The sequence below is a fragment of the Perognathus longimembris genome, chromosome 1 (genome assembly GCF_023159225.1).
Source record: "Perognathus longimembris pacificus isolate PPM17 chromosome 1, ASM2315922v1, whole genome shotgun sequence".
NCBI classification, from domain to species: Eukaryota; Metazoa; Chordata; class Mammalia; order Rodentia; family Heteromyidae; genus Perognathus; species Perognathus longimembris.
This window is the reverse complement of record NC_063161.1, coordinates 39,681,406-39,694,263: the sequence shown is the minus strand read 5'-3', so window position 1 is coordinate 39,694,263 and position 12,858 is coordinate 39,681,406. Positions and strand designations below refer to the sequence as shown.

Below are 12,858 nucleotides of genomic sequence, written 5' to 3'. Positions count from 1 at the left end.
AAAAGAAGAGAGGAAGGCTGGGACTGATGTAATCTCATGTCAATGCACCATTCTACTGGCTGCTACTGGCCTTGTTCAGCCTCCCACAAGCTACATAAGCACACTGTCATTTGAGCCCTGTCCTCTGCCCTTTTGTTTCTATTTTGTTTTTGAGAAGGGGTCTCATTAACTTGCCTTGAACTTGCTTTAATGCTCCATCTTCCTATTTCCACTCTGGAGTAGCTATGATTATAGCCATTTGCCACCATGACTAGTTGCCTTCTGTTGTTGTTTTGTGTGTTGAGGTTGCACTCTATTGTGTTAGTACATTTGTATAGTTTCTCAACCCTTTGAGTCTAATCAGGAATATAGCATATGTAGTAAGACAGCTTAGAAATGACTTTTCTGGTCCCTAGGGGCTGTGTAGCTTTGTATAATGAGCATGGAAAATTGAAGGGAAGAAATATTAAAACTTAGGTTTTGGAGGGAGGGTTATATTGGGGTTTGAGCTCAGGGCATCATGCTTGCTAGGTGGTGCTCACCACTTGGGCCACAGCCCAAACTGTAAAGGGAGGGGACTTTAGCTAAGATGTACTTGCTTGGAATGTTGGCTTGGTAAAAGAAGCACACACATGTATGCTGAGAAGTTTGGGGATAGTCAGATGTACAATGGATTTTCACAGCAATGACACTGAGCTACAAAATAAACCAAACTCTCTTTAGAGTACCCTTTTTCTTCCCATGCTCATAAGTAGACATCAAAGCCTCTCAGAGAAATAGTCCTGCTAAAATGAAAAATATCACTAGAAGATATTTTTCCTAGAAAAGTGTCATCAGGATGCTTGATTTGCTTCCTGGGACAAATGAAAAATCTAATTAATATTGTGCTGGTGAGTAAAAAAAAATCAGAAGGATTGAAGAAATAGGCATGGAACAATTAATTTTTAATAAAAAGCAAACGAGCCAAGCAAGATTACTGTCTTCTTAGTGATGGGATGATATATAACTTTGAAATTCTGGTGTAAGTGCAGATATTTTTTGACAGTTTAGGTTTATACTTTGTCACTTTTTAAACTTTTGTTTGTTTGTTTGTTTTGTTTTTTTGCCAGTCCCAGGCCATGGACTCAGGGCCTGAGCACTGTTCCTGGCTTCTTTTTGCTCAAGGCTAGCACTCTGCCACTTGAGCCACAGCGCCACCTCTGGCCTTTTCTATATATGTGGTGCTGGGGAATTGAACCCAGGGCTTCCTGTATATGAGGCAAGCATTCTTGCCACTAGGCCATATTTCCAGCCCCTTACTTTGTCACTTTTTACAGAGCATTTTTTTCTTCTTTTAAAAATAACAGGTAACAGCTAGCAATTTGCACCTAGAACTTTGCCACAGACATTTGAAAAAGTGATAATCTATGGAGAAAACTTGCAGTTGGTCACAAGATCATCTACCAGACTTAATTTTGTCCAGAAGGCTGACATTCATGTCCATAAGAAAGCATCATACCCTGAAAGTCCTACCTTTGTAGGATATTTTTGGGTTCTTTGTTACAGAGGTGATAGGCACTGTGGATGTCTGAGCTAACCTATCTATCCAAGGACAAGAGGAACTTGCTCTCTACTCCTGCTCACTCACCCACCTGCGCTCACCAGTTATAATGCTTATTTGCAGCTGGGCTGATGTGGGGACTCGTTATGTTCGTCAATACAGTTTGAGTTATTCCTTATCCAAAATTCTTGGGACCAGAAATGATTCAGATTTTGGAATTTTTTTTTATCATATTGGGACTCTTTCATATAAATATATAATAAGAAATCTTGAGAATGGGCCCCAGACTAGACATCAAATCCATTTGTTTCATATACATCACACACACATTTTAGACTATAATCTGATGCTGTATTTTGAGTGTAACCTGTGGGTTTTGTCTGTGATCCATTCTACAAGGTCACATGTGGATTTTTTCCCCACCTATAATATCATGGTAGTACTTAAAAAGTTTGGGATTTTTGGAGTATTTTAGATTTTGCTTAGGGATGCTCAGTGTACAGTGTTCTTTTTGTCTTTCTTGAAGGTAAATGTTGAAGTGAAATATGACTTGCCATATAATGTCTTTCTGAAATTGAAGAATTGTGTAAGGCCGCCCTTTCAGACTGGGAAATTTTGCTCTTGTGTTTCAGACTGTTTATACCATGGCTCCCTTTCCTTTCCCACAACTGGCAGAGTTGAGGGAAAAATACACGTACAACATCACACCATTCCCAGCCACGGTTAAACCCACCTCCCTTCCTGGGTAAGGCTGTTTATTGTTTGTTTTCATGGGTTTTAAAAAAATGATCAAAGGCTTAATACATTACTTTTTCATGGTGGCTTAGTATTTATTAGGTCTTGAAATTATGTGCAAAGTAATTTGGTATTTAAAATCTGAATGCCTCTTTCCCAAAGGTTTTGATTTAAGTTTGTGAGAAAATTTTAACAGCATAGTTTCTAAAGAAGTGTGGCACACATTTCAAGAATGAAAATAATGTGGAACTAGTATACAAATAGACATATGAGTTAATTTTAGATAATAGTAAAGTTCAGAAACTGGCAAATACATATATGACATCTGGCATATGAAAAATTGCCAAATTAAGTTAGTGGTGAAAAGATATGCTATTAAGTAAATGGTAATTTGGAAGGAAAGTTAGCATCTTGCCTCACACATCAAAGTGAGTTCCATATGGCTGAAAGTATGTCAGGAAATAATGAAATAATTAGTAGAAGTAATGAAGCAGAATTCCACTAGTTCTTTGAAACTGAGGGGATCTTAGTAAATGCATTACTACTGAAAAACGTTAATGTTTAATTTTAAATAATAAAGGAAAAACTACTTTAAAAGTAATTCTAGCCAGGTGCCTGTGGCTCTTCCTGTAATCAAGAGGCTGAGATCTGATGATTGCAATTCAAAGCCAGCTCAGGCAAGAAACTCTGTGAGACTCTTATCTTCAATTAACCACCCAAAAAGCTGGAAGTGGATATATGGCTCTAATGGAAGAACATTAGCCTTGAACATAAAATAAAACCTCAAAACAGCACCCAGGCCCTGAGTTCAAACCACAGGACCAGCACAAAAATCGATTTTTCTGCATGAACAAGCCCCAAACAGAAAAAAATATAATCTAAATAAGAAGACCCAAAAATATTTATACAAAAATCAAATTCTATACAAGATAGGGCTGATATCTCTAATATATGCAGTTTTTGAAAGTTAATAAGAAATTGGTCACTCAGTTTAAGAAGATCGTGAAAGATGAATATGTTTATACAAAAAACTATTATTAATACTAAAGTAATCTCAAGATAGAAACTGAGGTTTTTCTCTCCTCTTTCTCTTTCTAACATGGGCTTTATGGGTATAGTACACCCTGTACAGAAAGGAAGAGGAAAGCCGGGGAGCTGTTCAGTGTCATAGCACTTGCTTAGCATTCATGAGGCCCTAGGGTCAACCCTAGCACCCAAAATGAAACAAACAAGTAAATAAAACCACAGTTTCCCAGTAAACAGATCTATGTGCAGGGCCCTTCTTTGTGTCTAACTACCAATAAGTTGCTAGGCAAAGTGCTCAATTCTTGAACAAAGAAACTTCAAGAAAAGCCACCGAGTTGTAAGATAGTCCAAAAGGATATGTGACTGGAAAGATCTCCCTCCCTCCCCTTCCTCCCCTTCTCCTCTTCCTTCCCTTCTCCCCTTCCCTTCCTTCCCTTCCTCCCTTTCTTCCCCTTCCTCCCCTTCCTCCTCTTCCTCCCTCTTTCTTTCCCTTCCTCCCTTCCTTCCTTCTTCCTTCCTTCTTCCCTTCCTCCCTTCCTCCTTTCCTTCCTTCCTTCCTTTCCTGGGGCTTGAACTCTGGGCCTGAACACTTTTGCTCAAGGCAAGCATTCTACCACTTGAGCCACAGTGTCACTTCCAGCTTTTTTGAGTAGTTTATTGGAGATAAGAGTCTCACAAAGTTTCCTGCTCAGGCTGGCTTTGAACCATGAGCCTCTCAGATCTCAGTTTCCTGAGTAGCTAGGATTACAGGCATGAGCCTCCAGTGCAGCTCTGGAAAGATTTCTAACATGAATAAAAACAACATACAGAAGACAGTATACTATATTACTGTATAGGCACAGACAGAAATTATACAGTTCTATTTGTTTATCTGTCTGTAGATAAACTGATGACTGTAAACTTGATAACAATGGTTACCTGTAGGAATTAGATGGGTCCAAATGGGGCAGAAGTTGACAGCGTTGGGAGGGAAACTTTTTTAAAAATCAATTTTATAATTATATAAATAAGTCATTCAGGGCTGGGAAAATGGCCTAGTGGCAAAGAGTGTTTGCCTCGTATACATGAAGCCCTGGGTTCAATTCCCCAGCACCACATATATAGAAAATGGCCAGAAGTGGCGCTGTGGCTCAAGTGGAAGAGTGCTAGCTTTGAGCAGGATTGGCAAAAATAAATAAATAAAAAATAAACATTTCATTCAAACCACAGGAATGAGTTGCAAATTGTTTACTGTCATTTCCTTTGACTATTTCTTTGTCTTCTTTTATGTTTTCCCAGACGACATGGCAAGGGAAGAGACAGTGATGAGGAGAATGACCTAGACGATGAGGATGCCGTCACCAATGCTGTGGGATGTCTTGGGCCTTTCAGTGGGCTCCTGGCACCAGAGCTGCAGAAGTATCAAAAGCAGATAAAAGGTAAAGGAATAGCTCTGGATTTAAATGATCATATATTGGTTATTGTCTTATTGTTTTATAGATGCCTTACTAATTCCCTGAGCTGGTTACTACTAGTAAAAGTCTTCATTAAGAATGTTTGGTAATGCAAGGAATTTTCTTGCATACTATGAGATGGCTACTCTGGGCCTTACAAGGAATTTCAAGAACATTTGGAATGATGGCAATCTAAAATAAATGTTTCCAGAAGTGGAAATTTTAATGGGTTACGTTCCATTTGCATTTTCAAGTCCCACTATACTTATTATATAAATAAAATTTAAAAATTTTTTTCTGCTTATTTATCATATGTTAGAATCTTTCTGTGTTATGTGTCGTACATAATACACATTATGGTGGCTTTTGCTTCCCATTAATCTGAGTCAGTTTTGCACACTCAGTTCCTTAGAACTGGCATGTAGTAAATATTTATTATATTTTGTCTTAGTTTTATTGAATTCATCCTACACTAGTCTTCTCTTCTGCAGTTGGACTTAATCTTCATTGTTAGTTTTTTTTTTCTTGTATTAGAACTTTGAACTCTGGACCTCACACTGTCTCTTGGCTTTATTGCTCACCACTGGCATGTTACCACTTGAGCCATGCCTCCAGCCCAGCTTTTTGCTAGTTAGTTGGAGATGGAATCTCATGGACTTTTCTATCCAGGCTGGCTTTGAGTTGTAACTTTCCAGATCTTAGCCTTGTAAGCAGCAAGGATTATAGTCTCAAGCCATGGGTGCCTGGCTAAGGACTAAGTCTTTAAACATGATGTTAGTTTCTACTTGGATTTCTTGAGTGACAAGAAATGTATCAGTTCATTTCATATAACAAAGGCTTTGCTAGATCTTTAGGATTCCTAGTTGGAAAGAGACAAACCTCTACCTACTGGTTCTAACAATTCTTTTTTTTTTTTTTTTTTTTGTCCAGTCCTGGGGCTTGGACTCAGGGCCTGAGCACTGTCCCTGGCTTCCTTTTGCTCAAGGCTAGCACTCTGCCACTTGAGCCACAGCGCCACTTCTGGCCGTTTTCTGTATATGTGGTGCTGGGGAATCAAACCCAGGGCCTCATGTATATGAGGCAAGCTCTCTTACCACTAGGCCATATCCCCAGCCCCTCTAACAGTTCTTGTTCCTGAAATAAATAGAATAAGTCTACTTTCTCATCTGCTTGACATCTTCAAATGTTTTGAGGACTGCTATTATATCCCCCCAAGCTCAGAGTCTCTTTAAGCTTCCAGAATTTAAAATATTCTATTAACTTACCCTAGATGTTCTATAATTTGGTAATATCCCCTTAAATGAGGTACTCTAAATCAATTGCCTTGTTTTGTTTATTTCTTGCACAGAATAGAGATCCTGTGGGCTGGGCATTACCAATCTAGCAGACTCTTTGGAAATGGTGTGTGGTTCAGCACCATGTCTTTTTTGATCTTGGGTGGCAGCTCTTTTGTCTAGTGAAAGGTCTTTCTCCTTGTTCAAAGAGGGTGGAGGCAAGCCAAAACTTGCCTTGTCTTTGCTGCCTCCTAACCTCGTATTACTGTCTTGAAGAAGTGGAGCTGTTGTCTTCATTGTTTTTTTTCCCTTTTCATTTAGAAGATGGGGACTGGGAATGTGGCTTAGTGGTAGAGTGTTTGCCTAGCTTGCATGAAGCCCTGGGTTCAATGCCTCAGTATCACATAAACAGAAAAGACCAGAAGTGGTGCTCAAGTGGTAGAATGCTAGCCTTGAGCAAAAAAGAAGCTCAGGGACAGTGCCTAGGCCTTAAGTTCAAGCCCCAGGACTGGCAAAAAAACAAAGAAAAAAACCCCGACGGTGGCAGCAACTGGTACCATTGCCTTTTTGACTGTGATCATTTGGGATATTTTCCCCAACTTTCAGATTGCTTTGGGGACTGGGAATATGGCCTAGTGGCAAGAGTGCTTGCCTTGTATACATGAAGCCCTGGGTTCGATTCCCCAGCACCACATATATAGAAAATGGCCAGAAGTGGCGCTGTAGCTCAAGTGGCAGAGTGCTAGCCTTGAGCAAAAAGAAGCCAGATTGCTTTGGTGTGTGTGTGTGTGTGTGTGTGTGTGTGTGTGTGTGTGTGTGTGCATGTGCTAGTTCTGGGGCTTGAACTCAGCCCCATGTTCTCGCTTGGCTTTGCTCAAGGTTGGCACTCTACCACTTGAACCTCTAGTCTAGCATTTTGCTATTTAATTGCTTACAGACTTATGCCTAGGCTGGCTTTGAATCACAGTTCTCAGGTCTCAGTCTTCTGAGTAACTAGGATTATTGTTCTGATTTTTAACATGCTTAATGGGGGTATGGTTCTTCTTTTAGCTTTTAAAATGGCTTTTACAAGCTTGATTCCAACAAGAGTTCTCTTGATTCCTTGTCAGCTTTTGGTTTCTAGACATAGAATGAATATGTATGTTGGTGCTAATGTCTTTGAATGTGTATTCTGCAGCCTGGGACTCTGTCTCTGTCTTTCTTTCTGTGTAATTCTGTGGTCTCCAGGATGATACCATCACTTGCTATCCATGTCTAATTTTGCTTATTAATTTTGTTCAAATTGGCAGTTCCTCTTAATTTTTTTCCTTAGGGAAATAATTTCAGTAACAAATAAAGTGTATTTATGAAAGGTTAAGCTCTTATATGGGAGATGCTCCCCACAGGTGCCAGGATAGTTGAAACCCCTCCATCTTTCTTTATCTGGTACCCAGGTCAGCTTTATGCATTGCCATAGAGAAACCAGGTTCTCTTGTCTTGGTTCTGTGTAGAGTGTGAGCGCACTCTTATAATAGCATGTTTCTCTTTCTTGAATATAGTAGCAATGTTACTTAAGAGACAATTCTGCCTCTTTTAAATGTCACAGGAGCAAAACCTATCAGACATACTACATAGTAGAAAGGAAGTGTTTGTTAAATGACAAAATTTTCATTTCTGATGGAACAGTGGTCCCTAAATCTTTATGAATCTGTAAAATACATTACTTCTTCAACTTAAGAGAAATGACTTTATAATGGTGATCTAAACTTTGCAAACTGTTAATCCCTTATAAATTCTTATGTGGTTGTATATACAGTCCCACAACGGTTTTAGACATCTGGTGTTATATTTTTCTAAGAGAACTTTAGACACTGATCTTTAGGCGTAATGGCACAGACTTTACGCATTGATGTAGAAGCAGTTGATCTTATGTCTATATAGTAAACAAAGTGGTAGCAAAATGAATGAGCCTACACAGCTCATTTTAGATGCAGTTAGGCTGATAAGAAAATGTAAGAGAAGCTGGAGGCTCACGCCTGTAATCCTGGCTACTGAGGAAACAGAGGAATGAGGATTGAGGTTCAAACCCAGCCTGGGAAGAAAAAGTTCTTGAGACTCTTCTCCAATTATCCAGCAAAATGCAGGAAGTGGAGGTGCAGCTCCACTGGTAGAGTGCCAGTCATGAGCAAAAAGATCAAGCAAAAACACCAGGCCTTAAGTTCAGGCCCCAGTACCAACACTAAAGAAAGAAAGGAAAGGAAAAGAGAGGGAAAGGAAGGGAAGGGAGGAAGAGAAAAAGAGAGAGAGAGGGGTTGGGGGGAAAGAAAAAGAAAAAAAATGGGAGAAACAACCATAAGATTTATCTTAGGGCATGTTTCTGTGGTTTAGGATTTCCCGGAGGCTATGATACTACATGTAGCTGTAGGGTGATGAATTCCCACTTGCTCTTGTTCTCTACTGACCAGCAATCTGTGTCTTCTCCCTGATTTAGAGCCCAATGAGGAGCAGAATCTGAGATCTAACAACATTGCAGAACTGAGTCCAGGGGCGATCAATTCGTGTCGTAGTGATTACCACGCTGCATTCAACAGTATGATGATGGAACGCATGACCACAGATATCAACGCTCTGAAGCGGCAGTACTCTCGAATTAAAAAGAAGCAACAGCAGCAGATCCATCAAGTGTCCATCAGAGCAGGTAATGTGGTTCTTCCTTTGAATCAAGTTCAACTTAACCTCAACTTGTACAATGGACAAATGATTTCAGAATTGCCAGTGGTAGCTCAGCCTGTAGAAGTCAGATGACATGAGATAGTAGTGTACTTAGCATCTCATTTTCTTTTGCATCTTATTAAGCTCTAAAGAAGAAAAAGATGATGGGTTCTTTTTATGCCCAAAGGCACAGGTAGTCGATGGTAGTAAACACGTCTTTACTATGTGGGCTTGTGGAGAGGGGTTCCCAAATGATTAGAATATTACCATGTCATGCAATCCTTGGATTTGAGAAACTGTAAAAATGTCAGGAAATTTCACGTGAGAATTGTTAGTCATCTGTGCATTCATAAATTAAGCCATTCTTTACTTCTTTAGACAATAATAGAACAGATGTTGTGATGAGGAAAAAGAAACAAAATTATTAAGCCTGTGTCTCACTGCTGGGTGAGCAGTATCTGGGGAATGCTAAGAACAAATTATAATGCAGTTAGAAATACTCTTTTCCAAAGATTGTACAGCTTTTCTTTTAACCCTAATGTTTTTAATGAACAATCTGCTTTATTGTTAATTTATGCTGATTTGATGAATTTTTTCTTGTTCTAAGTGAACACTATAGTGAAAATGATGCCTGTCCACAATTGATCATGATAGGAATTTGACGTGTGTTTAAGTGGCTTATAAGCATGTGACTGTTCTTGTACAGAAACTGAATTCACCTTCCCCTTAGACAGAAGGAATAGGTAACTTTTTTTGTATGCTAGTCCTAGGTCTTGGACTCAGGGTCTAAGTGGTATACTTGAGCTTTTGTGCTCAAGGCTAGCACTCTGCCGGTTGAGCCATAGCTCCACTTCCTGCTTTTTGGAGGCTAATTGGAGATGAGAATCTCACAAACATTGGTACTCTGGCTGGCCTTGAACTGTAGTCTTTAGATCTCAGCCTCCTGAGTAGCTAGGATTATAAAGCATAAGCCACTAGTAACAAGCAAATAGGTAACTTTTGAAAGTTTTTTATGTTTGTCTGAATTATTAAGAAAGAAATCACAAAAGAAACTAACCATGATAACACTTTAATTTTCAAAATACTGGTATATTCATTTCCTGATTTCTTAAGTCTATGAGGAAGGCTTAACAATTGTCCAAGGTTTATATAAAGCTCTAGTGATGGATTTGGCCAGGATTAGAGCCCAAGTGTTCTAATTCTTTATGTAGTTGTTTTTTAACTACATTCAAGAAGTCCTTGAGTAGGTTGGTGAACTAATTCCATTAGGTATTAAATTGGCCCGGTGGCTTGTACTATAGCCAGTTCTCACAAACCTGTAATCTATAGCCAATGCTGCCCACTGTTTGTTTTTGTAAGGAAAGCTTTATTAGAACACAGGCACACTCAGTTTACATGTTGTTGAAGGCTGTTTCCATACCACAATGGCTAAGATATTTACAACCTAGTGTCTTAGGGACAAAAGTGTACTTGTCCCTGCTTTAGCTCATGTTTTATTTGGGTTTTCTCAATCAGGGTTGAGAATAGATAGTTGCTCAAAGATAAAGTTCTAAAGCCTTGCAATTGAAATTGTAGTGTACATACATATAAGTCTCTTGAGGATCTGCTAAAATGCAGTCTGTTTCAGCAGGTTTAGGGTAGGACTGGAACTATGAGTCAAGAAGGGTGGATGATGTGGACATCAAGGAGATGTTCACACAGAGATAGAAGGACCTACTTCCTATTGCTTCAGCTGTTTCTGATATCCCCAGGACCCAGTGTATTTAAGGCTGCATCAGAAACAAGGTCCAGGACTCTGAAGGTGGACAATCATGCTATCCACAGGACACTCCAGGACAACAAATGTTGTTGCTTTCCAGTTGTCACTTGGCTTTCAAAGCCCATTGAGGACACAGGAGTGGTTTTTCATTCTTAAAACCAGGCACTGGACAGGATGATTCCATCACATTTTTATTATCCTGTTAGTACTTTTCTCACTCTGCTTTCTCTCATTTTGTAATGTGCAATCTGTTCTTCTCTTACCTTTCAGTAGCTGACAGCTGAGAATCCATATGGTCAAAGTGTTTGTCATACTATTTAAATAGTTATTCAAAGATTTCTAGATGTAAGACCTGAGGTTGCTATACAGAGAGAAAAATTGCTAAATTAAAAAAAAAAAGCAGAGATTGAGCTGTCATTAGAACTAAGAGGTCAGTAGAGTTCCTATTTATTTTTGTATCTAGGTTTTCATTGCTGGGACAAATCCATGAGAGAAGTGGCTTCAAGGAGGAAGGATTTATTTTCCTTCATGGTCTCAAAGCTTTCAGCCCTGGACTGGCTCCATTCCTAAGAGGCTAAGGTGGTGAGACAGAGCATCATGGTTAAGGTAGTGAGACAGAGCATCATGGTTAAGGTGGTGAGACAGAGTGTCATGGTGGCAGGGGAGGTGGTTGCCTACCTCATGGTATCCAAGAAACAAGACAGAACAAAAGAGGCCAGTGATAAGACAGACTCTTCAAAGGCATGTCCTCAGAGACCCACTTCTGCAGTTTCCACCCCCTCCCAATAAATAGTCTGGTCAGTTATTGGTTGATGAATCCATTCATTAGGCCAGAGGACTCATGATATAATATCAATGACTGGATTAACTAGCTGGGAACTGAGCCTTCAACCTAAGAGCACTTAAAAACCATCATATAACCAAGCCTGTGGTCTTCTTCTCTTAGAAGAGGAGGGATTTGGGACCCCAGGGGCTAGGGTTGATTTCAGTTTCTGTTGTCCTCAGTCACATGGTTCTGCCAGTACTGGGAAGCCAGTTGGGGGAGGGTTTGGGGAGAGTGAGGAGGGAGAATAGGTTGTTCAGATGGATGTTTCTCTGTGGTGTTCCATGTAACCTTTCAACATTTCTTCCAGACAAAGGGCCAGTGACCAGCATTCTTCCATCTCAGGTAAACAATTCTCCAGTTATAAACCACCTTCTTTTAGGGAAGAAAATGAAAATGACAAATAGAGCTGCCAAGAATGCAGTCATCCACATTCCTGGCCATGCTGGAGGCAAACTATCTCCTGTCCCTTATGAAGACCTGAAAACCAAGCTCAACTCTCCCTGGCGGACTCACATCCGAGTCCACAAAAAGAACCTGCCGAGAACCAAGAGTCACCTGGGCTGTGGGGACACCATAGGGCTGATAGAAGAACAAAACGAGGGCTGTAAGACCAACAGCCTGGGCGCAGTGGAAGAGCTTTCCACCCGTTGTACAGCAACAACTCTCAGAGAAGACAGCAGTGCTGAAGGAGCCACCATGCGGACAATGGAAGGGCATTGTCCAGAGCCAGGGCTTGGGGATGGTGATGTGGATGTAGATACAGTTCAGGTGAAGCTAGAAACCTTGGAACTGAACCAAGAGAACATGGCTGAAACCGAGCCCAAGGTGAGGCATATCCAAGAGCCACCTGATACTATGCCAGGAGAGAACAAAGCCACCAGCAAATCTCCCCAAGGCAGTCACTCCAAAACCCCCATCTTTAGTCCTTTTCCTAGTGTCAAGCCACTGCGGAAATCTGCCACCGCCAGGAATTTGGGGTTATATGGCCCTACAGAAAGAACCCCAACGGTGCACTTCCCTCAGATGAGTAGGAGCTTCAGCAAATCCAGCCGCGGGAACAGTGGCACAAAGAAACGGTGATGTCTCCCAGGGATGTCTCCCAGTGATTCGCATCTGGACTCCCCTTGGCGTGGTGCCATTCGTGTCCCAGCTGCGCCCTTCCACTCTTATCCTCCAGTGAAGACCAAAAGAATTTCAGCAGTGAGTGACAGCAGCCCCTCAAAATGGGAGCCGGAAGTTCTGTGATGGGAGCTGGAGTTGGGAAGTTTCTCCATACCCTGGGTCATGGGTAAAGTGGATTCTTGTGGCAAAATAAATCTTGTGGAAGTGTGAAGTTTCCCCCAACTTTCCTTGTGAACTGTTTAGAAAAGACTGTACTTTGGCTACTAAGCCCTCTTCTGTGTTTCTGTTCTGAGGGCCCTTTGAGGATCCCTGTGGCAGTACCCTCCAAACCTTCCAGTTCTCTGGGTGTTACTAATACTCAAGCATGCACACACCAGCTTTTTAGAATAGAAACTGTGAAAAAAGAAAGAAAGAAGGAAAAAAGGAAAAGTTTCTTAGTTGCACCCCCTCCAACTTCTTGATTTTCCTTTTCT

General features: G+C 40.6%; 1 protein-coding gene across 2 annotated transcripts in view; it reads left to right on the top strand.

Moving 5' to 3' along the window:
* The window catches only part of LOC125361674 (TBC1 domain family member 30), a 39,545-nt gene extending 27,010 nt beyond the window's left edge, over window positions 1-12,535 (top strand). The window contains exons 9-12 of one of the 2 annotated variants that reach the window (XM_048360262.1): window positions 2,152-2,264; window positions 4,559-4,698; window positions 8,458-8,664; window positions 11,643-12,535. In XM_048360262.1, the coding sequence (XP_048216219.1) occupies window positions 2,152-2,264; window positions 4,559-4,698; window positions 8,458-8,664; window positions 11,643-12,343 (1,161 nt within the window). In that variant the 3' untranslated portion in view covers window positions 12,344-12,535. Of the gene's footprint in view, window positions 1-2,151; window positions 2,265-4,558; window positions 4,699-8,457; window positions 8,665-11,570 lie in introns of both variants that reach the window. The other variant, XM_048360254.1, reaches the window with a different exon arrangement.
* The last annotated feature ends 323 nt before the right edge of the window (window positions 12,536-12,858 follow it).